We start from the raw sequence: 27,214 nt of genomic DNA on the forward strand, positions 1-27,214 counted from the left end.
AAGGGCTGTTTTCCAGAGGAACCGGTAATACCACCTCCAGACCGACTTGTTGTGAAGTCTGTGGCATTTGTTTCACTGATAGTAATGGTGTTACTAACAGCTCAAACTGGGGATGTAAACATTAGGCTCTGCTGCAACAGTATCCAGGTTTTAGAAGCAACCCATTCCTATATTTTATCTAAATTCCTTTCAGTAATACCCAACAAACTTTGGCAAACTATTTAAGATTTGGGGTTAAAATGTGGTCACTGAAATGTAAACGTGTTTTATGAAGCGTTACGTTCGGAGAATGGCCATGTGAAAGGAATGGTTTGACATTTTGGGAAATGTAATTATTTGCTTTCATGCCAAAATACCACTTGCATATCTGTCCCGTGAACATAAGGCTACAGCCAGCATCCTGTAAACTTAGCTTAGCAAATTGTTCTGCACATAACCCCCTTTAAAAACAACAAAACAAGAGACAACAAGTTTGTCAGTGAGCTTCAGTTGCGCTATTAAACCCATTTTCTTAACTTTGGAGGAAGCTAGCCGTTTCCTTGTTTCCAGTCTTTATGCTAAGCTAAGCTAATGTGCTAAACACGCCTACATCGTCGCGCTGAAACCTGCCACCCATTCCCTGCCGCCAATACACACCTGAGGAGAGCATCAGGCTGCGTCGCACATCCTCTGTCAACTGACGCACCACGCTGGAGGTACTGGGCACGGAGGCCAGCTGCAAGCCTCGAAACAAGCTGTTTGGTAGCGTGTCAACGGCGTAGCTCTCGTAGACCGTGGCATTTGGGAAGTCCTTAAAAGGCACCTTCTGGCGTAGCACGATGAGCATGCCAGAGAAGAGCAGGGGCAGGAGTATCTCCACCAGAGTTACCAGGATCTGACGTTTCTGGAGAGCAAGAATAGCGTTGATAGAGGTGTATGAGGAAAGAAAGGAAGAGTGAATGAGAAGCTTAGGGTTCAAGGGTGTAAAATTAAGGATAAAAAAAAAACATTTTGAGCTGAAATATGAGGCACAGACTGAAAAGATATTGAGATTATTAACTATTTTCATTTCCTAATTTTGAATATGCTTTGAAAATGCTGACTACATCTCATTTTTTAAGTCAAGATGGGGTCTGGGCATCGATCACTATTCAGAAATGATTTCACAGACAGTTGACAGACGGCCTCCTACTGTTGAGTGATTGGAGCACAAAGTGACTTGGACAGTTTCAGGACATTACAGTCAAACCCAGAAGGGCGCCAATATCAACCTTCCCCTTTCAGCACTCATTGAGGTCGCTCCATTTTATGCATCGTTGAAAATATGTACACACTCATCAAAGTAAGGAATGAAAGCGAATATTGTTCTGCGATCAGTATTGACACACAGAACTACCGGTACCGTATCATTTAATACTAGCTGATATTGTTGTTGTTTTTTTTACAATCAGAGATCCCAACCACAGATTATTATGTCTCCCACAAATGTATAAATATTTTATATTTGTTGTATTTCAACTTGCACTATGTTATGTCTTTTATTTACTTGTGTGATTTTCTTTTTCGGTTCAGACAATCTTTCATTTTGCTCTGGTTAGACAACATGCCGTTGTAAAACAAAGAACAAGTAGAGTGATAACATTCATGAGTCGAGCGCTTTGAAAAGAACGGAAACCTGCTGAGCTGGAAATATGTCAACATGACCTCAACTTTTCTAAATGTAGCCGGTTGTCCATGGGGGATAAGGACACCACACAAAAAGCAGCGTGGCCCAGAAATAAAAGGTCATCGCAAAGTAAGTAATGCTTTATATTTGGTATACATGCACTCTAGTGTGTGTTTTTCTGCAGCCAAGATGGAGTTTTTCCTGCCTGGTCCTAATGGAGTCGCTGTAGTCTCTAGACGCAGCAGGGAGCGGATAAAGGGTGATGGAGCAACCACGCACACTACGCAGCAGATAGCCAATTCAATTATTATGCAAGCTGCCATTCAGACCGATACACACTGGCACGGATAATAAATACACTCCGATCTTCTGCAAACTGAAGACTGGATGATGCGCCTTTCAATAAACCACATAATGGTTCAGACCTCAGATGAACTGCCAACGTCACGGCTTTCTTGGGTATTTTGAGCTGTGTGTTGACATGTCAACCAACGTCGAAGAAGTTCATGTGCATCTCCAGTGTTTGCAGATTACATAAAACTACTCTGATCTTTTCATCCCCTTTTTCCTTTTTCCTTAAAATGTATGTTTATCAGTTTTGTTTATGTCAGTATAGACACATGGATCTATAGTTACATAATGTCTCATGATAAAGTCACATGATCTATGTCACAATTTAGAAAGTAAAGCAAAAAAATAACTAAAAGGATAATATATATTTCTGTATGTAAACAGTATATAGTAAATATAAGTTAGTTTTCCTTTAGTTCTATTTTTATATAATTTGTTCTATTTTATTGTTGTTGATATTCTATTAATGTATCGTCTCAGAGGCTACGGCTGCATTTCATGTATTGTATTGTGAGAATAATGAATCCGTTCCCCTAAAAACAGCCATAAAAGGCTTGGAAAAGCTTGTGACAGCCACCAACATGTTGACCTAGCTGGAGCCCGAGTCACAACAACAGTGCAGGCACTCTGTATATTGCTGAGGTCAAGGCAACCAGTTTCCATGTCGCTGGCGAACATCACAAGTTGTCAAATGTTAGTCACTTCACTGTATTTATGACGTCCCATGAGCCTATAACTTAGCAAATACTGTCATGCAGGCCTCTGCTCGGTAAACACCAATACTTCTGACGATTCACAGTCGCAAAACGATGTCGGCGCCAAACAAGGACACGTGCAAGCTGAGTGTAGGTTCACCTCCCCTCCAACTCACCTGCTGAAGATAGTTTTTCCACAACAGCAGTCCGAATTGTCGCACGATAGCCATTTTGGGCGGTACACAGGACGCAGTCCAGTCAGCCTTCTACAGTGGCTAGAGATAGAAAGGTTTGAGGTTAGAGCTCAATGTACAATTCAATCTTTGTATGGAGGTTTCTTGAAGCTTAGTTGCGTTTTCGAAACAGCTTCCCACCGCAGTGACGACTGTAAAAGTTTCGGGTCTCAGTTTCTTTTTAGCATAACTCAAGAAAACAAATAAGAGAAGTGAAATTGAGCAATCGACAGTAACGTGATAAGCATGATGTTGTATTTATGTCCCGGCACTGTACACAAAACAAGTTATGAGTGAAGAAAATCACATGATAGGGGAAGGGAAACAGGTCTAAGTGGTACAATTAAATGAAAAGGTTGACATCAGCAAGAAAATGCTAACTAAACCTAAACTAAAACCATCCCTATATAAGGAAAAGATTAAAAAAAATGTACATCCACAAGCTGAACCAGTTACAGGCCAATGGGGATTCTTGTTTCAGTCGAAACAGGACTGCAAGACGCTGATAAAACAGATAATAAACTCACATGTCACGAGAATAACTTTTGCTAATACTTCTGTAGTCACCTCCCTAACTAGGGACAGTCCAAAGAGGACGATCAATAAATACGAGCTGTTAAAGCTTCTACAACTGGCCTCATGGGAGTCTTGTGGGACCTAATTGGAGTCCCATTTCACAGCACAGCGCTTGAGTTCATAATGTAATCAAACTGGTCATACTGGAACTGCCTGAATATCACACTCTGGGAGGCTACGTCCTTTTCCTTTTGTATGTATTATCCATGTAATTTAAGTTATTTAGGGCAACCATTTCTCAATCAGTATGTTTTAGCAAAACAATAAGGCCATTACAGACGTGGACCTTTTTCCTGATTAACCGGAACCTGCCTTGCTCTTCTCTGATTGGTCCAACACAGCCGTCTGGGGCCTTCTGATTGGACGATCGATTTGTTCGTCAATCCCAAAGGATTCTGACGAATGCTAATGATGGAGCCGAGAAACAAAGCTCGGTATTTACAAAATACAACGCGAAATTATACCATTCGACACCCCATACGTCATCGAATGTCCCCGCCGAAGCAACTTTAAGACATAAATGTGTCAAATTACCTCAAAAAAAAAAAAAAAAAGCAGGCTTCGGCACATTAACTTCCCGAACTGCGGTCCCTCTTCCTGTCGAGGTGAATACAATTCCTCCTTTTTTGTGTGTCAAACCGATGAGAAAAGCATCACTGCGGGGGTTCCTCCTTCGCCGACACCGCCGAGGCTCTGCTCGCAGTAGTGCAGCCCAGCACGTCAGTCTGCCCGGGTGCTTCTTACCCTCCAGGTCGCTGCCTGCTAGCGAGGCGATGACATTGCACCAGCTACTGTATCAACGTTAGCCCGTGTATTCATCGTGCAAAAGTACAGGTCACGTGATCACAGTGGGAGCAGAGTGTCACGTGATCGCAACAGCTGGGCGCACAGAAAACAAGAAATATGTACTTTTTTTTACATTTTTACTACAATTTTAGTACGAGTAGTGGTTTTGCCCTTCTGCGTTGTTTCTGACATAACTGTGTTGTATTGCTTTCAATCATTTTCTCTATTATGTTATTTATATATTATAATACTTTCAAGTTTTGGGATTGTTGGTCATATATCCAGAAAAAATCTAAGGAGTAACAGGCCAAACAATAGTAAGTGTGTAGTTTTCAACCAGTTACATTGCATGTGACATACTTAATTCAGATTAATTTGAATTAATTTAATACTTTTAACCTCTAATACAATGCATGGCCTAAGTGCCCACTTAAAATATTATGTTGTGTGTAAATCTGTAAATAATTAAAGTTAAAAACCGACAGAATTAAGGGTCCCCTTTAAAGATTATGATGCAAATGTAAAATGTATAAAGTCAATCATTAAGATGAAACAAACAGAACAGGCAGAAATGCTAAAATATTAGTTTCTGTGCCAAGACAGAGGTAATTTTATTACATTTAGTCGACAACTAGGATGTGCAGTAGAACATACAGTAGAATATATGCTGAAGCCATACTCTAGTTTCCTTTTCTCTAATTCCCCGCTGGCTATTTAGAAGCGTTTGGTTTGGCTGCCCCAGCTGTACGGACAGTTGTAAACAAGAATCAGTTTAAATCGTTTCAGCTGAAATGTCGTGAATTTAGTCCGTATTATGAAACTTCAAAATGTCTGGATCCCAGTTTCCCTCGTGCAATTCAATGTCTCTTAATTAGAGTGTCCCTGCTTGGTGAAGGACTTCATCTTTCAAACTCCACTCCTCCAGTTTGTAACACAGCTTTGAAGTCTTGAGGTTATTTTCTCAGATGTTAGAAAAATTCCTCCAGAGCTGCAGAAGACATAAAAATGTCCCGTACCCCCCCCCCCCCCCCCCACCACACACACACACTGGCTGTCAAAGGGTGAGAAGTAAACTGAACTTTACGAGTAAAATCGGTGGCACTTTAATAGCAGGGCCATAGCTATAACTGAAGATGGAGGGCCTGTCCTCGGAAATCTATCCTGGAAATATATGTGTTTTAACAACCTGAGAGTTTATGTTTGACAGGCTGATTCCAGTATCTTTAGACTCATGACTTTCCCAACAGGATTCAGTATTTCTTCACCAGAATTTCAGCATTTAGACCTTCACGTTGGAAAATAAACAGGGATAACTTTTTCCTAAAATTATATATAATGTGTTTGTCCATGTAGTCTGGTTCTACTTAAAGGGAAAGTTACAAAGTTCTGAGACAGTTATTTTAGTCAACAGTTAGTCCGCTTTGTTGAGTTCTTAATTAAGCTGTTCTTGAATTTAAATTATTTAGTTGAGGTTTGGTTGTGACATAAACTTCTTCTATGGGTATGGCTCTTGAACACAAGAAACAATTAATCTAAGGATTAATTGTTTCTTCTTAAAAAACATCTTGTATTCATGTTGCTGAGAGTTCTCACTAAGTCCAACAAAAGCAGTTTGTTAAGGAAAAGAACAATCATTTAGAGTCATTTTATGACAAATTAAACCGTGTGTTTGCGTGGTGGCACGATAAGAAACACTGAAAGGAAACTTGCATGATGGCTTATTTTATTTAAACTCAATACAAAATTACATATTCACATCACAGGTCGATAGAGAAAACACTGTACTGTAGAAAAACACAAGTTTCACAAAGAGAACTGCCTTTTTGGAATGAAGCGAAAACAATTTCAAGTAGTAGTGGCATGTTCCTTTGTCTTTCTCCATGTATACATATAGTATTATGTACATTTTTTTAAAACATAGGTTATAAAACAGGTTATAACCAGCCAGGCATAACAGTTAAAAATGGATTTACAGTCAGCCACAGACTTGTGTGTCCTGAATGAGGCATACAGCACTTTCAAAACCCCGTCAGGTAAAAAGAAAATGTTCCTTTAGTGTCTGAAGTTCCCTTTCACTCCAAGAAGGCAAAGCAAATCCATCCAAAAACACTTACGTATTGATTGTTCAAGCGGGGAAATTCTTACATTTCATTGAATGTGCTGATAAAAGTGCTAGACCTAATTCCGACGGGAGGAAAAGTGGGTTAAGTCCAACTTATCACTCACGGCATGTTAAGAGTTTCACGATGCATCGAGGGCCCCGTTACATTTGAGCCGATTAGTTAATGACGGTGTCACACTAAAACATCTGGACGATAGGCTACGGTTTGTACGACACTCATCCAGCTGGTGTTTCTTGGTCGGTTACATTATCAGCACACCTTAACGTCAACATCTTAACACATGTTGTTCCTGATGGGATTAGTGCGCTAACGGTCTTTTAGGTAATATGGATTAAACTGGTAGGGTAGATATCCGCACATTTAAATCTATGCAGAGAACACTTTATCTTTAACTTCCTCGGGTAATATGGATGAAATGTGTATATGCACTCTAGAAGACGCAGACTACTAAAAGAAAAGTAATTTCACAGCTGTTTCTATGGAAGTAGATGCCCCCTGAAAATGTGAGTGACACCACAACAGTACCTTTGGCAAACACACGTAGAACTAAAAAAGGACAAAACCCAACAAAGAGTTCATACAATCATTTTTTTTTTTTAGGCTTCAGATGCAGATATTTCCATCAACCAGGTGACAGACAGTCGTCACCTGGATGATGACATTCACCAACTACAAGATCGTCTTGTACAGACAGTGCGTATCAGACACTATGATAACCAAAACAATCACAATAACATGACAGCTATGTTTAAGATTTCAGCACAATGTGATTTGAACAATGAACACTTTCTTCTTTTTTCCCCCCTCCCCCGAAACGAGCCCACGAGGTTTCATTTCTTTTACAGCGATCTGAGATCTGAGATAGGTTGTTGCAGAAGGCTGTGGAGCAACAGAAAGGTTCCTGAGGAGAGTCGAGTCGTGTTCCAGTGGTTTCAGAGCCGACCGGCTTGGTTTATGGGAGGTATGTTATTGTGCCATGTCATGTAAACGTGTAAATGAAATGAAACGTGGTAGAAAGGCGAGTTTCCTGCTAATTCGTTCGTTTTCCCTCACTTGAAAGTATCTTGATCTTCAGGCAATTGACGGCTCAGTGCGGGCTGACACCGGTAACAGCATTGAGAACTGAAGAAAAGTGCTGACGGATCATAACTGAGCCCCCCCCCTATAGGCTCAGAAACCCTGCATTGGCAGAATACTCGTCTCCTTCCTCCTCTTCTTCTCTTTCCACCTCACCTCCGCTGTGAGCTGCCGAGTTCTTCCTCTTCACCTGTCTGGTGGAGGTGCCCCGGGGCCTCTGCATGGGCACCAAAAGGCGGAAGCCTGGCTGGGCCTTGGCGGAGGCGGTGCCCGGGGAAGCGGTAACGGTCTTGAATGTGCAAGGCATGAGGGTGGAGGAGGAGCACGTGGACGAGGGGCTGACACTCTGGACGGAGGAGTACCCTGAACTGTGGCGGTCTGTCGGGAAGGAGAGGGGCTCCTCCTCCTTGCGGTCCTTGCTCACCTCCTTTTCCGCTTCAGAGAAGCTCTCTTCGTCGCTGGACAAGGCTCTGCAGTGCTCCAGTGTCTCGTCTGCGTCAGTCAGCGAGTGCAGTTTGATGGATATCATGGAGGCTGTGGAAAAAGAGAAGCGTCCGAGTTTAAAACAATGAATCATTTTTGGGTTACGTTCACACAAACTAGAGAGCCTGACGCACTGTACAGCTACCATCGTCATTTGTCCACGACAGTAAGCCTGAATAATGTGCTGGTTTATTATGCTTTCAACTGCCGCATCCTCTTGAGTTGCTTAATGTACTGAGAGAATGACTCATGCATTATTCTCCTCTCTATGCATATATATGGGTTACTTAATGTATATGCTTTGCAGAGAAACTGCCTTCTTTTCCCTCAACACTCACAATCGCAGTCTCTCTCTCCCTCGCTCTCCTCCTCCCGGTCCCCCTCATAACCGGAGGAGGAAGTGTCCAGACTCCAGTCCAATATGTCGCCGAGCAGCGTCTCCTCCTGATTGGACAGCTCCGCTGTGGGTGTGGCCACGAAGCTGGCTCTGTGGGCCTGCATGGCGTCATCGCGTCTCCTAGGGAGGAAGTGGAGAGAGTGCGTTAGAGTGAGTCATCGGAGCGTCTCACAGATGGCACAAACAAAAGTTTAATAAGTCCGTCTGTCTGTTGCCGAGCACGGGAGCCTCGGCAGGGATCAGAACTGCCAAATGAGCAAGGAGAGAGAAACTAGTTGTTTCTAGAGAGAAACTAGTTGTTTCTAGTAGCTGAATTCCTCACGTCCTGTCACACAGGTGCCTTGAATACTGAAGGATGTGTTGATTTCATGTTCAACACGTGTTGTAGACCTGGGAGCTTCAGTATGTAATAGGGCCGCCTCCTCTTTGTCGGCTAATCACTGGTTTTGGTCTCAGTCGACTAAGATCGATTAGTCTGGTTTTTTTTATGCTTCTTTCATGCCGAATTACTTATTTTCAATTTCCAATTACTCGAGTTAGACGACTATGGATTCCTTTGGTCAACACAGTCCTAGTATGTAAATACAATACAAATATTGTGAGATGTCTTCATCTGGGATATTGGTTAGAGCAATACGATCACGTAGGGCTGGGCAATATATCGATATAGTGATATGAAACTAGATTAAAATATGGAGGAACTGTTATCTTTTCCTAGTTTCAGAAGTAATGACATTTCCTGGACTTACCAGATTGTTCTATTATTTGCATTAACCAACTTAGTCATTATAGCCACATTATCTTTTATAAAGTCTCAAATATTTTGTTAAAACTCAACCCTTGAAATATTGAGGTATTTGGCCAAAAATATTGTAATAACTGATTTTCTCCATATCGCCATGGCCTATTGTCGAGAACAGTAGCTTTAACAGCGTCTTCATTTGGTCTCAGATGTCATCAGTCAATTAGTACAATTTTCTGAAATCACTTGACTGAGAGCAACAAACATTTAACTTCCTGCTCAGATAAATATTACAGATTTATTTTTGTTAGATTGTGTCACCTACATCTAATTTGGATCAAATACAGCGAGATAGTACTAAGAGGAGCAATGCCAATATAAAAAAACAAAACAAGTGTCATTCGCATTATCATCAAGACAAGTTATTTTGTTCTGCAAAGTCCAGGCCCTGACTGTAAGAAGAGAGTGCAAACTAAAGTAACAAAAGTGACTAAATATAAGTTAGTGAACATATTGGATAACACCATAAAACAATGGGATTAAAAGTAACAGTGGCCCAATGGCTCAGTGCCATTAGAGAGCAATGCAAGCGAAGCAAGAGTGAGATTTCTCACAGGAGGACTACTTAATAAAGAAACAGAAGGACGTCTAGGGGCCAGCGGGCTATACTGCATTATGCAACATAGAATGTGCGAGTGTTCACAGCAATGCACAATATATGCATCAATATATTTGATCTATATCTAAGTGTTTCTTGTGGCTATCTTGCTGTTTTATTTTTATTTTTTTAATATAACACCTCGCCCCAGTGTGTTGTGATGGGGAATCTGTGTGTTGCTTACTGGTTTACCTCTTGTTGGTGCTGGACGGAGAGGCGAGGAAGGTGTGGATGTCCGCTGGGTGACCGGTGGGACTGGGAGGCTCCATCTCAGGCTCCACCTCAGGAATCTCCAAGATCTGACACAGCTCTTTGAAATCCATCACCTTGTCAAAGCCAAGAAATCATATCAATAAACCCGTTTCAGACAACCATTGAGAGACACGCTGTGCTACAATTTTAAAAAAAAAAGTGTGTGTTGTGTTACCTTTTCTTTGCTGATGTGCTGGAAGGACTCATCTTCAAACCGTTGCTTAACACCAGTGAGAGACACGTGCCTGTAATCTTTGGGAACGTCGTCACTGAAACTGAGGAGACGAGAGAGCAAAGGGTGGGGGGGGAGGAGACAAAGGGAAGAACAATGAGTGAGTCTCATCCACTTTGCTTTGCTGCATCTTCATAATCCGCTCTTGGGGACAAATCTCGTTACTTGTCCATTTGAGAAATACAGTTTGTCGATACCACGCTCACCTACCAAAGTGACTCACCCTGAGGCACGTTTGTGTGACTCAGTTGGTGATTCACTGATGGACACACACACACACACACACACACACACACACACACACACACTCTCTCTCTCTCTCTCTCTCATGACTCCGCCGCTCTCTCGGGGCTTCAATACCTTAATGGCCATCCATTTTCTTGGTCACCAGACAATATAGACAATCTTACATCTAATCACTGTGGCTATATGATCCTGCTGACAACAGTGTACAAATCACCAATCCATGGGAGGAAAAGCATGATGAAGGTACAGTAACAGTCTGAAACTGGACTGAGAGGTGTCTAATGGCATTTTCTGTAGCTTAGAGTCAAATATATAGTGTGTTTACCCCACCATTCTTTTAACGTTGTATCCACAGTGGATCATTTTTCTAAATCGATAGATTGCGTTTAGTTTTTGGGCAACGTTTCCTTTTGATACTGTATCGTTTTACCACTTCGGGCCTTTTGAAATATTCAAACTAAACCGTTTGAGACGGTAAAGATCACTTTGTTGGGAGCACTCACGGCTCTTGAAATATGGAAGCTTTGATGAGGGGTTACGAGTTCCCTTTGGTTTGTTTTAAAGGCTCACGAGAGAGAAAAGTGAACCACCGTGATCACATGGTTTATTCAACGCTTTTTCAGTTATTATTAATACTTCTAGTCCATTAGCATCATCTTCCTGTTCTCGGCTGTGAAGAAAATAACACATGCAATGCAAAATACAAAGCCGACATGACTTTCCGCGGCAACAATGGCAATTAGCTTTTGGGTTAGACTGTTTGGACGATGATTTGAGAAGATGTGTGCTGATTGTGACTCGACAGACTGGGTGACGGAGCGGGAGGAGAAGGATGAGGATGATGATGATGAGAGAAGTGGAGACACTTACCACTTGACATACAGCAGCACAGACAGGGAGGCCAGGGTCTCCTTGGAGAAGCCGGTGTAGTCGACTAACTGGCTGGGCCACACGGGAGCTGCAGAGATGGAGACAGCAGACATAAGTCAACGTAAACTTAACACTCGACTGAGGCTGTGAACTCTATTTGCAATCCGTGTCTGTGTTTAACGGGTGATACAGTGCTTGTCAAACAGGCGTGTTGTGTGTGTGTGTGTGTGTGTGTTATTACCATAGTGATGTAGCGCTCGTGTAAGCAGTAGTGCAGCGCAGGCCAGTTTGGAGGGCGGTGGCGTGGCGAGAGCGGAGTAGAGCAGCGACAGCTCGCAGACGTAGCTGAAGAGGTGAGTGGTCCGCCTCTCCAGAGGGAGCAGCGACAGCAGCACCTCACCGTAGTCCAGCAGCGTGGGGCTCTGAGGGGAAGTGCATGAAACCACTCTTTATATTCAAAAAGGTTCAAATTCAGTTCTTAACATCTTTTATCGCCACTAAGAATTGACATCGTTTGGGGCCATTGACACCCCTTAGTTTAATCTTTATGTATCTCTGGAAAATAGTAAAAAAAAAGAAGAAAAAAAACGTTTTTCCGCTACTGCGAAGATTGGACTGAGATTGGCGGTTGAATCAGGCTCCTAAGTTTGAAACGTCGACTATTCGGGGTCTTCTTTCCTCTACAATATACGAGGACATTGGTTGTACTCACCCTGATCCTTCCCTCCAGCACAGAGACGACCTCCCCCATCATTCGAACAAGGTCCTCATATTTGTAGGTGTTGTCTGTGAGCCAGACGGCTTCACGTATGGTCAGGATTTCTTTACTAATATAGCTGAAAACAAAAAGAACCGAACGTTAAAAAAAAGATGGATTTTAAACTATAACTAAAATGTATTTATTCCCAAAAAAAATAAAGGATCCTTAAACTATTTCTAACTTCCCAAAAGAGCCTAAAAACATAAACCCTTGAAAAAAAACTGTATTACAACCATTTCATTAAAAGTGAAATAAATAAACATGTCAGAATGAAAAGGCATGTGTGCATTCTCACCGTGTACACACTACCATGCAGGCGATTCCCAATAACTGGAGGCGAGCCTTGGGGACCGAGCGCAGAGCCAGGTAACGGTCCACACAACCCACCGTCACGTGCAGCGTCAGGCTGGAGAAATCCTTCATGGTGGTCACCTCCACGAGCCAGTCCACCAGGATGTACCTGGACAGGCAGACAAGTAGAAATTGAAGAAATGACAGTGTAACCATAGGGCAAAAAGTCTTTAACTGGTTCTGGCAAAATGAATGCCAACAAATTGCCAATATTCTCATCGTCAGTCATTATGTCATTTCCTAGTTTAATAAAGAATTCAAATATAGACATTTTATGACCCATTTCTGTGCAGATGACGTACAAATATAAATACAAGACGGCGTATTTTTACGTTTGTGGAGCGGCTCTCCGTTGAGCATATGCACAACTGACCCCCTGCTCGCCTGCCTGCTGCAGCCAGTTGATTATAGCGGAAGCTTAGTGTTGCAGCAGACGCTCTGCAAACCACTCCGCGTATGCTACGCTTCTAATGTAGCCTGTGTGTCAGGCTAGCAGGCCTGTCTTCTATCTATTTTCATACGCGAGGTGTGCACAGCCCTTTTACACAAAGATGGATCATAATGGAGCTATATATATATATATATATATATATATATATATATATATATATATATATATATATATATATATCTCTTTACTGGTGGACTGGCTTGTGGAGGCCCTAAACTAGCAGACATTATTTGATCGTAAAATCTTGAAATCTCCCTGAAGGCTTTTGTGTTTTGTGTTTCACTTTATTCTCTGAGAAGCCACTCGTGCTGCTGTTCTGGTACATCTACTCTTCAGTAATGTCATTAAAGAAAGCCAGGGTGATCAGAACACAGTGAGTCATCGCAATGACTAACAGGACCATTCAATTGTCTAGACGGATAATAATACAACAATGATCTGTGAGCATGCCAGTGATATCATGGTGGAGGTGCTGTGTACCTCATGGTGTCCTTGATGCCTTGCCTCAGGATGCCCTGAGAGCAGCGTCGTGATGCCGGGTTAGAGGAACCGAAGAGCTGAGCCACCAGGTCAGAGCAGGCCTTTGAGTCCAGACCCAGCGGGTTCCCACCGCTGCACACTTTAGCCAAGGACAGCTGCGGAAAGACGACATCATCCGTTCAACAAATGTTTCAGAACGGCTGTAAATGGCTTGACAGCTTGTTGAATTTGATCACGCGATAAACAATGAGGCAGAGTACTGCAAGAGTCTGCTGCTGTGATTACAGAGCTTGTGATTGGGATGAGTCGAATTTGATTCAATGGAGCAGCTTGGGCAAAGCTTTGAAAAGGCGATCTCTTGACACTGTCAGATATGCTTCAATAAGAACTAACACCTCTGGACAAATAGAGGAGTGGAAAATGAAAGACAAATGAAAACAAAAACATGACGGATGCAAAGCCATCAAAAGAGAAAACACATCAGTGTCTTTTGCATCATTACGGTGAACCACCGAGGGCCAATAAAGACAAAGAAGGACATCACAAGACATTAAATCGACTGCTGCATCAATATGCTGGTAATTCTGTCTTCAATCACACACACACACCTGTGCCTCCCAGCATCCTTTGCCAGCATAGTCCCTGAGGGTTCGGATACACTGGAGGTACCTGCCTGGATCTGCCACCTGAAATTAATATATATATATATATATATATATATATATATTTTAAAAACACAAATTCATCTCTTGTTTGACCTCATTTCTCAATGAATATACTTGCTACTATCAATAAAAACTGTGTTTTGTTGTTAGTCTTTTAATCAATTGAATGCATGTATGAACTCTTGACATGGAGAAACTGTACAGTGGCCTAAATAAATAAGGTCAACGTGTTAAAGTTTAACTCCGATTAGAAAACTAAATAGAGATTCTCACTCACCGCTGCTTTCCGGTTGTGCTCCCACAGCATGTAGGAGCTCTGTAGACAGCCAGCCTGCGACGACTCCTCCAACATAGATACGGCCTCCGAGCATCTTTCATTGCCCTGGAAGAAGGTAACACGGTTCCAGATGTGAGTGAAAGACCTCACTAAACAAAGTGTTCCGTTCTTAGACGCTAACAAAGCGGTCAAACATCGTCTCGTCGACGCATTAATGCTTGTGTGACGCGATAACGGAAAACCAACCAGAAGTGATGTGAAGTCATTGTTCATACTATCAAAACAACAACTACCCCACCTGTGCCGTTAATAACTAGTCGAACAACCCCCTGTGAGCGATACACTTTGACCAGAGGCCAATAGAAACCTGGTTGGCGACACCCAAACAGAGACCGAGTCAGTCTCACTGGTACACTCACTTCAAACAGCTGCAAAACTCGGGCCAAACAGTGCAACAAGGGTCCTCTCTTCTCCTGTGGATCAGAGGAAAATGAATTAATGAACACGTACTTGATATAATTTGAATTATCTACTTTATAAACACTGTGCATTCTGCTCTACAGTCGTAGAGTCGTGAATGCTGGGCAATAAAAGATCAGCCTTGTTTAGAGCTTTATTTGGTGGTGTCATGACAAAAGCATTGAAGCTCATCATATTGTCTGACCTCATATTTGCATTAAGGAACAGAAAAGGACAATTTAAGAACATTATTCGTGCTAAAAAAAATGAATGCAGCTTCATCCTCCATCCTCTTACATGGGAATAGCCAAACCTACCACGTTGTTGTCACACTCAGCCTTGAGACGGTCAAACACCACGGCCTTGCAGCAGCTGCCGGTGGGCGACCACGGCGGGCGAATAAACACCCAGATGAAGGGATCCGTCGTGGGAGAGCGCAGGCTCTCTGCCAGGCTGAAGAAGTGTGAGGCCTTGCGGCCGCAGACGTCGGCTCGCCCCTCATCGCTCAACAACGCTGGTGGAGAGAAACAAGGCACAAGAGTGAGGCGCTGTGGAAATCATCAAGAGGGTTTCACGTCCCAGTTTCATTTTGGCCTTAATTTAACCAGGATGCTCTTGTTGTGTAGTGCTTAACTTACGTCCTTCGTTGTACAAATAAGCAATCCCTAGCTTCACAGCAGCTTCAAAATTCCCTTTATCAGCAGCTCTGAAAGAAGATCGATGTTTCAGGTTAAAACTCACGCAGAAGAGAAGAAATACATCTGTTTTTCAGGAGCTGGGTGCTTTTTTTGTTGTATTTGACAGAAGTGAGTGTACCTCTCAAACAGCCATAAGGTGTTGGGGGATGGCCACGTGTCCCTGAAACTGACCCGGGCCCATACACTGGAGTGGTTGTCAACAATGTCCCGCAGCTGGGAGTGAACCTGTGCAGAGGTCAAGACAATTAGTCCATCACCAAACGTGGGATGACACAGCACACACACACACACACACACACACGCTAGAGGTCGGGTAGTAGTGTTACAGTGTGCACGGTGTGTTTACTCACGGCTCTGACAGACAGCAGGTCCTCAGCGGAGAGGCACTGGAGCACACAGAGGAGGACCTCCTCAGGTAGAGACAGCAACGTGAGGGATGGGGTCCGCTTACGCACACGCTTCCGAGCCGGAACAGTGTAGCATTTTGAACAACGGCAGTGGACTAAGGACAGAAAAAGGGTAGTTCAAAGTTAAGACACTTCAAGAACAAGTTTCCAATACTTTGGCATGGGTGCAAGAAGCAATATAGTGCACACACACACAATCATCCAAAAGCATTTCACATCTCAGTGCAAGGCCCACAAACTCATTCTCACATTAATGTCAAATAAATATTTGTACTTTATTTAAAGCAGGCCAGTAGCTGATAGTCACACACACACCACGGTGAAGGTTATGGCTCCACATAAAAAAAAAAGCCTAACGTACGGCATCTTCAAACTCTCTGTTTGAATGCTCAAATATTTAAATTCCTGGAAGGATAATTACCTAAAAAAAGTATCATAACAAGCTTATAACATCGTATTAATAAAGTGTTGTAAGCATTAACAGCCTTCTAACGACGGCGAGCTGAGCGTCTGACTAAAGTCAAACCAAGTGAGCGCCCAAATTTCCCTCCTGAGCTTCAAATGCAACTAACGTTAGGTCACGACTACCAAGTTTAAAATGAGTTATTTTATTGCTTTTTTAATTAGCACAGCTTACAGTGCAGGAGGGACACACATACTGCCAGCATTAAGCCATTTGAAACTAGTTTCTTACAGAAGGTACCCATGGCTAATGTTACCCCGAGTTAACGTTGGAGTTGGCTAGGAGGTAATAACCAGTGCTAACTCTGTTAAATTACGAGAATTAAACGCACGTTCACAAACACTCGCTTTACATTACGTCGTGCCCTTATGTGTGGTAGTAAGAGTTAGTTTAAGTGGACTTAAGTTACTTACCGCCCGCTTTCATTGCAAGTGCAGTATCCCTCCTCAAACAGCGATGCCTGTAGCTAATGTTACAGCACTGAGCGGCGATTCAAACGTTACGGTGATACTAGCTAATTATTACACACATATAAGACGTGCAGAATATTTCAACTGTTACAGTGTTACACCACTGCTCACTGCCTCTGGTGTGCTGTAGTAGTTGGCTAAAATGTTAACAAGTTGTTAGCTGTTCGCCTGAATTCAAATTCAAGCACGAGTCCTCACTTGGTTGGACCCGCCCCCAAAGCTACTCTAGCACCGCCCGCGTTCACCGTTTAAACGCAAGATTCAATCTGATTGGTCAGACCCGGTGACGCCCATCTACCACATTGTAGCCCTCTGATTGGGTTAGCACCAAGACCGGTAGTACCGATTGGCCAGATTTTATAAACTGAACAATATCCCAAGATCATTGGACAACGTAGCGCCATTTCGAACTACGCGCTCGCCAGTGAATGTATATGATTGGTTGACCTGATTATGAAGCCCGTCTACAGAGCCGCCTATTTATTGTAGATTGTGGGAAATGTAGTTAAACAGGAAATGCAGTTTAAAGGTACCCCGTTTAAAGGGACAGCGTCGAACAAATCCAGAGATGACTTTTTATTATGGCAACACCGAAACTATTCCGACATCAAGCAGAGAAAGTGCTTTGAACACCGGCTCCTGGTACCACATTGTTTTCTTAGAACTGATCTGGCCTGTGTTTCTCCATGGCACGGTGAGATTACAAATGTTGGATGTAAAAAGCACAAAAAAAGATTGCTCGTGAAGTGAGCATTACTTGATTTTTTTGACCGTTTTGGCTAAGCTGACAAAAAAATTTAACATTATATTTATTCATTAAGCCGTTTGATGATCATTTCTGTAAATTGTATTTTAATCTCCCCGCATTAAGGTCAGAATGTTGTTTTTAAAAAGCTTTCAAATCCCTGTTGATCAATTTAGAGTGAATTTTACGATATTTAGTCTTAAAGAAATCCATCACTGTGCCCTCAGTTGTAGCTATTGCCCCGGACGGAACTGATAATGAAATGAATGACTGCTGTCAAATGTCTCTTGTCAGACAGAGCTAGAAGTGTTAATGAGGTCAAAGATGATGCCAAATGCACATAAGCATTTGCAGACTTTGCCACAGAATATGAAGCGGAAAGTGCATATTAAATTGCTGTGATACTGTTAGGGTTAATCAAGAGAAATCCACAGCAAAAATGTATAAAATGTAAAGAAAAGAAAACTTTGGTGGTACAAATAAGATTATTGATGTGTTCCTTGTAATGAAGCACAGTAGGAAATCATATTGTCGGTTGCCTTGCTCTTTCGCACATCTCACACACACACACACACTTAAAATGTATAATGTCATCAGTATTTGACAGAGCAGAGATTTCAAAAGAAAAGCCACAGATTGGTTTGGACTCTGATGCAGCTGCCTTGGAGGAAATTGCAGAAATGACAGGATGATTAAAACCATTGTGTTGGATCCCCATTGGGAATAGACTTTGGCTGAATAGTGTCCTCTTCACTGCTGGTCTTTTGAAGCGGGTAATAAAGGAGCAGAGTACACTGCCAGGAGAAATCATTTGTTCCTTTCAGGCTCTCTATTGATCTGCAGCTCATCCACTCTCATCATCACCTGAAATACCTTTAGTTCAATGTGACCACAATCACTGAATGGTTGAAACAAACAATATTTTTATATATATTTCACAGCCTAATTAATACAATTCTTCGTGTTCTTCTATAAATGTGAACAGCAGCCTATGTGTGATGGTGAACAAAGAAAACACATGTCTTCAAATTATCTCTGTATTCATTGAGGCATGTCATTCTTGCTGCATCTACTGGAAGTGTTGTATAATTAAATGATCTTGTGAGTGACCTCAGACGGGGCAGAGGCTGTGACATCGTCAATTGGATGGAGTTACTGTTTCCATAGAAACCCCAACCATTTTCTCAGTAAAACACAAAGTGACCAGTAATGGCTATGGGGACAGCGATCAGTTGGTGCTTTCAGCCTAAATTGAAAACAATTATAGCAATAAAACAATGCACAATGTGCTCACAAAACAGTGGGTCCAAGTCTACAGTTCTGCTCCCTGAGCAATCATTATTTATAGCATAATTCTTCTGAAAATGTGTTGTTGTAAAGCTGCCGCCTCCCACAGGAAGTAATTGGGTTTGATGTGAGAGCGATGACTTCATAGGAGCGCTGCTGATGCTGCACGGTATTCATTAATGAAATACAGAGCAGAACACATTTTGAAAAAAGCTTTTTGTTGTATATAAGGCGGACATTTGTTGAGGAGATTAAGATAAAAGATGGGAAGTACGGTTATTCATGGAGGGGGTAGAAAAACACTTTGTAATATCTTTTTGTTTGATTGGCAATGTCCAGAAATGATCGAAAACAATCAGCGTTCGGTGCATGTGACAGTCCCCTCCGTACTCTCTTTAAGTGTGTGAGTGATTAAATCCAATAGCTTCTCATCACATTTGATTCTATCACACTATCTACACTGAGACTGCATTTTAATTTCATTTTTGCCTGTGATTTAATGTGACTGTCTGGCCAGTGTGATTTCCATCCACACCTGTCTCCAAAACCGCTGCAGAATTTAAATGTAACAAAAGCTTCATTTGGAAATGTCACAGCAGGCAGTGACTAATTCAATAAGACAGCATTTTTGCACAGATGCTGTTGATCGGGAATTTGAATAAAACATGAATGAAGTCATCAGGCCCCGGCGTGGAATCAAATCCAGACTCTGTGATGTCACTTCGTGCTGTCTGTTTTTCTGGCTTTGCACTATAAACTGATATCAGCTTTGCATAATTCAAACGATGATAAAAAGCCAAATAGCACTGAATGCTCAGGTTTGAAGCCAAGTTCTGGAGATTGAGAGGCGGATGAGTTGCTCCCATCTGGTTTCCTGTAATCTGTGTTGACCCTAGCAGTCCAGCTGACCACTTCCACTTCATCTGCACTTTGCCCCCCCGTCGGCCTCTTTATCCAGACCTAAACACTGCTCCCTCCACACCCAAAGCCGTTTCCCAGCACTGAATGACCAAATACATGAAATACAAAATAAACTCCTGGTGAACTGAACCAGCTGGGCAGGCCTGTGCGATGACAACGCACATAATAGGTTTGTCAATGTGTGGGTAGTTTGCCTGTGTTATGCCAGTAGGGGGTGTCATTTATTCTGCTCGATTCTGGCCCGCCTGTTTTCCTAACAACCAAAGGATCACACATGTCTCTGGGTATCTGACCAAGTCATTCAAGCTGGCAGCACATGGCAATGTGTCTATATACAGCATCGAAATTTCAAGCACAGGGGAGGCTGAGGTGGTCTCGTCAACCAAAGATGTTTTTTTTTTTAATGTTCTATGTACATGGTTAAGTGAGGTGACAACTATAATCTAATGTGCACACTGTTCAAAATAAAGTAAAAACACTGTAAGTTCATTTTCTCCTCACTAGATTGATCGTGAGAGAGCTTATCGCCTCTTCCCTTTGGATGATTCTGAATAATCTCCCAAAGAAAACAGGTTTACTACAAAGTGATGTATTTAATAAATACTCGGGGACTTTCACCTCAGGCAATAAAGTAGAATCTCACAGTTCAGTTCAGGTAACATTTATTTAATACAACAAATAAGTAAAAATATACAGTAAAAATATAAAATTGTCATATATACAGCACCAAATATTAGAGGGCACACAAACAGACATATTTCGTGTCACTCGCCCGTGACAAACAGCGTTGGCAGACAGCGTGGCTGTCTACTGGGTGAGGGGAGTATTTCCCCCCCGCAGCAGAGCGAAGTAGACTTTCCCTTTAGTTTTTTCAAAAGGCAGAAGGGAAATCACTTCACATCTCTATCAAACTAATTCTGGTCACCTGCCATTAATATTTAGTGTCAACTCACTGTCACAATACAGCTACAAGTACAAGTATGCAACCACAATTTACTACACTGCACTGAGCTAAAAAAAAAGGAACATACACATCATGTCGTTTTGCCAGTACATGAAGGTTCAGAGAGGACTTACTACACAAATCGATTATCTTGGCATTTTCACTGCTGCTGCCAGTAATGCATTATATCCCCCAAGAATAATACTGCTCTGTTCAGGATGACGGATCCCAACCGGATCTGACCGCAGGGATAGCTCCCCACTCCCACCTTTAAGTGAAAGGAATGACTTCCCAAGCTCTGCTTTTGTCTTCCACCATTACCCCCCCCCCCCTTCTACTAGCTTAATAGAGTTTGGCTGACAACCAGTATGCAACAGAACATCTAAATGCACAGTGAGCCGCGAAGACATGTGTGAGAGAGGACTGATCGATTGCATGTTGAAGCAGCTGGCCTCCAGGGCGGTCTTTGGCATTGTGTGTTAACTGCTACCTCTGGATGCATAGACACATTTTACTCTGCAACGTCACCAATCTGGCGGCCAGAATCGACAAAACAGTGATCAATAATAGTTCTCAAGGGTAATGGAGTGCTTTTGCGCGGTCCTTCACATGGAGACAAACTGACTGGACTCCTTTCAGCTCCTAAACATGCTGTGATTTGCACTTTCTACTTCTGTGATTTGTATTTTCCGTCCCATGTTTTACATTCAGTGGCGAGAATATTTAAGACAAGACTAAAAAAGCCATAGTGTGTCTCATCCTGTGAGACCACAGAGCAACAGAAAGCACCTATTCACAGCCGTGGAGTTGAGCGCAGCTACATTCACTCTTTCTTTCCGAAAGAAAAAAGTACATGAAAGGGAAACCCCAGAGACACTTAGAGCACAAAGAGTAATCAGTATCCACAGCCTTGTACCATATTTTCAATACTTTCCACAATGAGAGCAAAACTATCACATTTTCTTTGGCAAGGAGTGATAAAGACAAATGTCTGTGTACTATGAGCCTTACATTTAAGTGTGTGTGGCTGGGCTATATAACAATGGGGAAAGGAGGAGATCAAGTCAGAAACTGGGGATTTAGGATAGAGGAAGGCATGTGGGATGAATGAGGAGAGTCCTGTTGGGGTAAAGAGAGAGAGAGAGAGAGAGAGAGAGAGAGAGAGAGGGAACAAGGGGGGGGAAATTCTCAGGGGTTCAGATGGAAACGGCGGAATGCGACAGAGCCTTTTTCCATGAGTGCTTGCTCAAGGCACCAAGCGGGAGGGGCCCCAGGGGAGCAGGATCAGTCAAAGTGTCCCTACAGTGGCATGTCCCCTCGGGTAGTGTCCTTCAGTAATCCTGGCCTGTCCTGTGTGAGGTTGAGGTGCCCCACGAAGACACTAGGCTGGGCGTAAATGTGCGCACATTGAAAGGAGGGCAATCAGAAAAGTCAGTGCCCCGCTCCTTTGTAGTGTGAAGCTGAAGCTACAAAAGGCCTTTTCGGAGACATGTTGCTTGACTAGAAGTTCCTCTCGCTTGGCGTGAACATGGCTACATGTGCAAATCTTTTGCTTCTCAGTAGCGAAGCCCAAAAGGTCCAACAGACTTTCAGTTCACCAGAATCTTTATTTGAGCACACACACAAACACCTTCCACTTCCCCAGCAGGTCCTCTGCCCTCTCCGGCTCATCGTTCACACAGATGCCACTAAGATCCTGCTGGACTCAAGTTCCACTCTCCCGTTGCGTAAAAAAAGCTCCCAACACATTGCTGCGGTGTCACAGGACGAGTGAATGACGCTGGCCACTGACGCGGGTGCCCTGCTCTTTCGGCCCGGGTATCAGGTTGCCGTCTTTGGCCCACTTCTGGCCTCTTGGAGAGTCACCTGTCCTGGCAAGAGGAATGCTGTGACTGACGTGCCTAGTGACGCCAGCATTGAATCCGGCAGCAGCTCTGCATAGCGTGTTAGGTGTCTGCTCGAGCTCCCACTGTGACCGCTAGTGCATATGTGAGCGAGGACCGCGAGGGCCATGTATCCGTGTGTGTAAATATGCATGTAGTGTGCAATGCATATTTGTGTGTGTCTCCTCTGAGGTTGTTTTGACACTGGACACCTGCCGTCTGATGATAAAAGAGCGTGTGAGGCATTGGTGATCCCTCCTTGTCAATCCAAAATGGTCCAAACTTTACAGACACTTCCTGCCTAACTGTCTTTCCACTCTCTATGATTTCTCAGCTTAAGTTCTCTCCGGTATGAGCTGAGCCAAAACTCTGTGATAAAGAATAGAGGGGATTTGGCGCTGGGAGGAGGTGAAGTGGCGGCTTCTTTAGCCAACCCTTGAGCTCCCAGCAGTTGGTATGTCTCTACTTTCAAGTTCCTACCACTGTTTTCCCCCATGTGCTTCACAGGGGACACTGCTCAGAGGTGAACGAGCCTCCCTCTTTCTTTTTCCTTCTCTTCTTCTTGTGGACAATCCAACAGGCAGTGGCCGTCAGCAACAGCAAAAGACCCATGACAAGTAGAACCAACGACACCACTTTCGTCTGAGGCAGGTCATTATAGGTGTAGGTCACCCCGGTTCCTGCGACGCCGATCACCAGAGAGATGATTCCGAAGGGAAAGATGCAGCGGTACCAGGACTTCTCCATGCCACCGGTGGCCTGGGACAGACGCTCCAGAGAGGACAGCACCTCAGGGACTTTGGCCCCGCCAGCCTCCAGGGCCTGACCCTCCTGTCCCGTGTTGGTCTGGGGTTGGCAAGCCAGGTGGCCTGTTGTACAGCCCATCCTGATGTTGTGAGCTGGGGGATCCCGAAGCCAGGCTGCAGCGTGTGCGGGCCTCTTGGATCACGTTCGCAGTCAGCTCTGGCCTGGAGAGGCAGAAAGAAATAGAGGAAGGCACAAAAAGAGAGAAAGGAGAAGGAGCTTTCTAAGACACCGGAGAAATGACTGAAGATGAAGGCTTCTAAGTCAGCGCTGAAATCCACTCACACTTTCCCCTTCTCTCCCTCCCTCTCTTGCTGTCTCTCTGCCGGCTCTCTGGCAGCACATTGTACACTCTGCTGAATGTAGTGGCGGGGGATATATACGGGACCATGGCAAGGGGAGGAGCTGGGCAAGAAAAACAGGGAAGTCTGGGTGCTCCGATTGGTCTCCTTTCGTGTGACGTCAATCATTGAAGCAGAGAGAATAGGGTTTGACGTTGCACAGGAAGGGGGAGGGGAGAAGAGTTAACTGCTCCATCTTTTCCTCATCTCCCAATCGCTGACTTTCAATTGCAGTCATTTCTTTTCTTTTCCTGCAGTGTAAAAGCCTCCCCCGATGAATACGGAAGCTCACTGCCGCCTGGAAATTAGAAAAAAAAGGGGGGAATCCCACAAAATGTCAGATTGGAAAGTAACTTTTTCCATCTCACCTCGCACCACAACAGCACAAATGTGCAATCACGGCCACCTCCACATGACAGTTACATAGTGACGGTGTTTCCACTGCACCAACAGCAAACAGAAATCCTATGACCACCCACACACTCCTCCGTGCTGAAGACGGTGATTTACAGCAGGACATCAAATGCCTCTATAATGTAAGTCTATAAACTAATCAGTGTGGCCACACGTGAGAGAAATACACAGGCACTGCTTTCCCACCCACACACGCTGCTGGTGCCAGACCTGCATGGAAGGTAACCAAGTAGTATTTAATCCCCTCACTATCTCTCTCTTCCACGAAGAGAAAATCAATCCAGACAACCTCCCTCCTCCACATCTGAAACGCTATGTTAGGGAAGGATAAATGTGTGTCTATGTTTTTATCTTCAGGCATTACTCGATTTTTCAATTCTTTTTTCCTTCCATGCTTTTTGAAAATGAACTGTGAACTTAATATTGATTGTGGCAGTTTGCTGCTGAATGGCTTTCGGAATTGATGCGTACTGTTTTCCTACAAATCCCAGCAGAGAGAATGGTGGTTTCGAGTGTGTTTAAGGAGGAATGTGTTATAATGACACAACATGCCTCTTTGCTATGCATGAAAGCTGTGTCACAAAAAATATCTGACCTCACTACAGGTCTAAAAAGTCATCTTTGCAGGTATAAAAAACCACAGTGCATGGCATCTTGAGTATCTAAAGAGATATGAGTGAGGAACAACTCAGAAACCAATACGATTTAATTATGGGCTTAAAGAAACATCTCTATGCATCCGTAAGCATAGCATAGGATTAAAAGGCATCTATTTTCATATGAATGCCCAACTTGCCTCCATATATGAACAGGAAAACTGCTCCTTAGTTTAGACACTGTCTGCTTTGCCTTAAAATAAAATTCAACCTAATAAATAGCGGGTGGATCAAATAATGAACCCTAATAACTGGTGACCACGTTGACTTAAAGGGGATGTTCACCCCAAAATAAAGAAATACACATTGAGCACCAGTCATGTGCCATGTAGTCCCATTATGTTGGAGAGAAGGCGGACATCTCCAAGGACGAAAACTAGGCAACTCACACCAAAGCAATCTAGATTGATAAATAGCACAGTGGGTGGGAAAAAGATGTTCTTATTTTGGGGCGAACTTTCCATTTAACGATCCCTGCTGTAGCTCACTCTGGAACAGAGCTGGAACAGCAATAAGAGGAGTAACAGAGGGGAAGTGAGGAATGTGTTTGTGAGGGGCGGAGCACCGGAGAAAAGAGATGTTCAATGGGCCTATAAAGGAGAGAAGTGGATTCTTGGTAGCCCTGTTCAGTCTCTGTGGATTTCTACTTGGGACTCCAGCACTGCTGTTGACTGGGGCTAGAACAAAAAGCGAAAAAGGAAAAGGGTGAAAGAAAAGAGTACAAGTAGGAAGCAATGTGTATGACAAAGAAAAGACTATTCAACTCCGTCCCACTCCGAGTGAGAGAAGCCTACGTGTGGCACACAGCCGTGTCGACATGGGAAAGAAAATGGAGCTTCTTCCATGGAAATTAGAATTGACTGGGATCTTCCATCATGTGACAAAAAGAGGCGTGAGAAAAAAACCGAGACAAACGCGTGAGACACGGTTAACCTGGACAGGGCCGTGCTGGTGGGAGTGGGAGAGCTCTGCCAGAGCCAGAGCCAGAGCCAGGCAGCAGCTGATGTATGCAGGTCAGAGGAAGGCTGAGTTGCGTAGGCACCACTCCCTCTGGGACCCGTGTGTAGTGTTGACACGCTCTCAAGGATGCTTCCCGGCTTCCTCCTTTCCTCCTTTCTCACACACTGATCCAAGACCGCTAGGGCGGACCAGAAGCTTGCAGCGCATTTCCACAGTCCCGTACAACTGCAATCCACGAGTGGTGAGACACTTCTGGAGGAGGAGATCTTGCAAACATGTGTGACTGTATTTCTGATTTAAAACCAGGAGACGTTGTCAATCGTCATTGTGCTCCTGTTGTTTTCTACACGGGTAGAAAAGTGAAGCTAAACTCTTCACCTCCCTTTTATAATCTTTTTTATTCCTCTCCTCAGGGAGACATGCCATTTCCAGCTTGCGGCACGCAGCGATCCAGGCCCCTGGTGGGCATCTCTGTGACTCAGCTGGCTTCGAGTGTGCACGTCCCTGCTTTTTTGTGTGTACATGAGTGTAGTAAGGCCCAAACACCCACGTCCTGCTGTGTGAACCCAGCGCCACCTGTTGCCCAGTCTGGCACAGCCCCTGCAATCCACACGTCATCTGTGGGCACGAAGCCTTTTAGGCCTCTCCAAGTCTTTCTGCATCTCACATACGCCCTCACACAGCCTTCGTGGCGGGGGCAAAAACCACGATTACCAATCTTCTTAGATCACAAGAGACATCGCATTGGCTCCATACACGCATTACACATCATTCAATGTAGATTTATAAAAGACCGGCATGGAAATCAAACACACCATGTGCAGAAACACTATGGTGGAGTATTGGGGGGTTCACAGTGGAGAGGTTGCAGGTCCGTCTCATGACTAACGAACACATTCATTCACCCTGTGAGCTCCACAGAATCTCTGATTTGCCAGAAAGTACGAAGAGCACATGGAGGACGAGACTCAAGTCACGGCGTCCCCACTGCCTTCTAAATAGGACAAAGAGCCTGTATTTGTTAGTATCTTATGAAGTCTAATTTCCACATGTAATTCTAGGTCACAGACTGAATTCCATCTGGCTGTTTATTGACTGATTGAAGCAATTAACACAAGTCACCTGCTAGTGTCTTCTATGATCACTTCTGCTGTGAATTGAGTGCCACCTGCTGGTACAGGCAGTGTTGCAAGAGCTCCATTACCGACCTAGGGTCACATTTTTCCATGACACGTTATTCTAGGTATTAATTGTTATGTAGTACAATTATACAACTCAAATCTGAGTCAAAATATAATTGAAACATAGAAATAGCAATGAATCATCAGCAAAATAAAACCCAACCGGTTTAAGCTGAAATATATTTGAGAAGATGAACTGGAATTACAAATATCCAGACCATGAAACGTATTT

The 27,214-nt window shown here is 43.5% G+C and overlaps 3 protein-coding genes across 3 annotated transcripts in view; all 3 read right to left on the reverse strand.

Annotated features, from left to right (window-relative positions):
* The window catches only part of abca3b (ATP-binding cassette, sub-family A (ABC1), member 3b), a 32,197-nt gene extending 27,909 nt beyond the window's left edge, over nt 1-4,288 (reverse strand). The window contains exons 1-3 of the mRNA XM_079177687.1: nt 4,035-4,288; nt 2,868-2,966; nt 637-883 (exon numbers count right to left, since the gene is read on the reverse strand). Coding sequence (XP_079033813.1) covers nt 637-883; nt 2,868-2,921 — 301 coding nt within the window. The 5' untranslated portion in view covers nt 2,922-2,966; nt 4,035-4,288. The remainder of the gene's footprint in view (nt 1-636; nt 884-2,867; nt 2,967-4,034) is intronic.
* Nucleotides 4,289-6,009: 1,721 nt separating this feature from the next.
* On the reverse strand, nt 6,010-16,975 carry ccnf (cyclin F). The gene is made up of 17 exons (XM_079176887.1): nt 16,791-16,975; nt 15,858-16,009; nt 15,626-15,732; nt 15,448-15,515; nt 15,127-15,323; nt 14,770-14,823; nt 14,351-14,455; nt 14,017-14,094; nt 13,409-13,563; nt 12,422-12,586; nt 12,079-12,202; nt 11,608-11,788; nt 11,367-11,454; nt 10,194-10,293; nt 9,959-10,092; nt 8,308-8,486; nt 6,010-8,020 (listed from the first exon to the last, which is right to left on the reverse strand). The coding sequence occupies exons 1-17, from the start codon at nt 16,801-16,803 to the stop codon at nt 7,572-7,574; spliced, it is 2,349 nt and encodes a 782-aa protein (XP_079033013.1). The 5' UTR covers nt 16,804-16,975; the 3' UTR covers nt 6,010-7,571.
* Nucleotides 16,976-21,109: 4,134 nt separating this feature from the next.
* Nucleotides 21,110-23,765, reverse strand: LOC306709748 (uncharacterized protein). The gene is made up of 2 exons (XM_079178016.1): nt 23,716-23,765; nt 21,110-23,594 (listed from the first exon to the last, which is right to left on the reverse strand). The coding sequence occupies exon 2, from the start codon at nt 23,509-23,511 to the stop codon at nt 23,128-23,130; it is 384 nt and encodes a 127-aa protein (XP_079034142.1). The 5' UTR covers nt 23,512-23,594; nt 23,716-23,765; the 3' UTR covers nt 21,110-23,127.
* Between the last annotated feature and the right edge of the window lie 3,449 nt (nt 23,766-27,214).

This window comes from Pholis gunnellus (genome assembly GCF_910591455.1).
Source record: "Pholis gunnellus genome assembly, chromosome: 17".
Classification (NCBI taxonomy): Eukaryota; Metazoa; Chordata; class Actinopteri; order Perciformes; family Pholidae; genus Pholis; species Pholis gunnellus.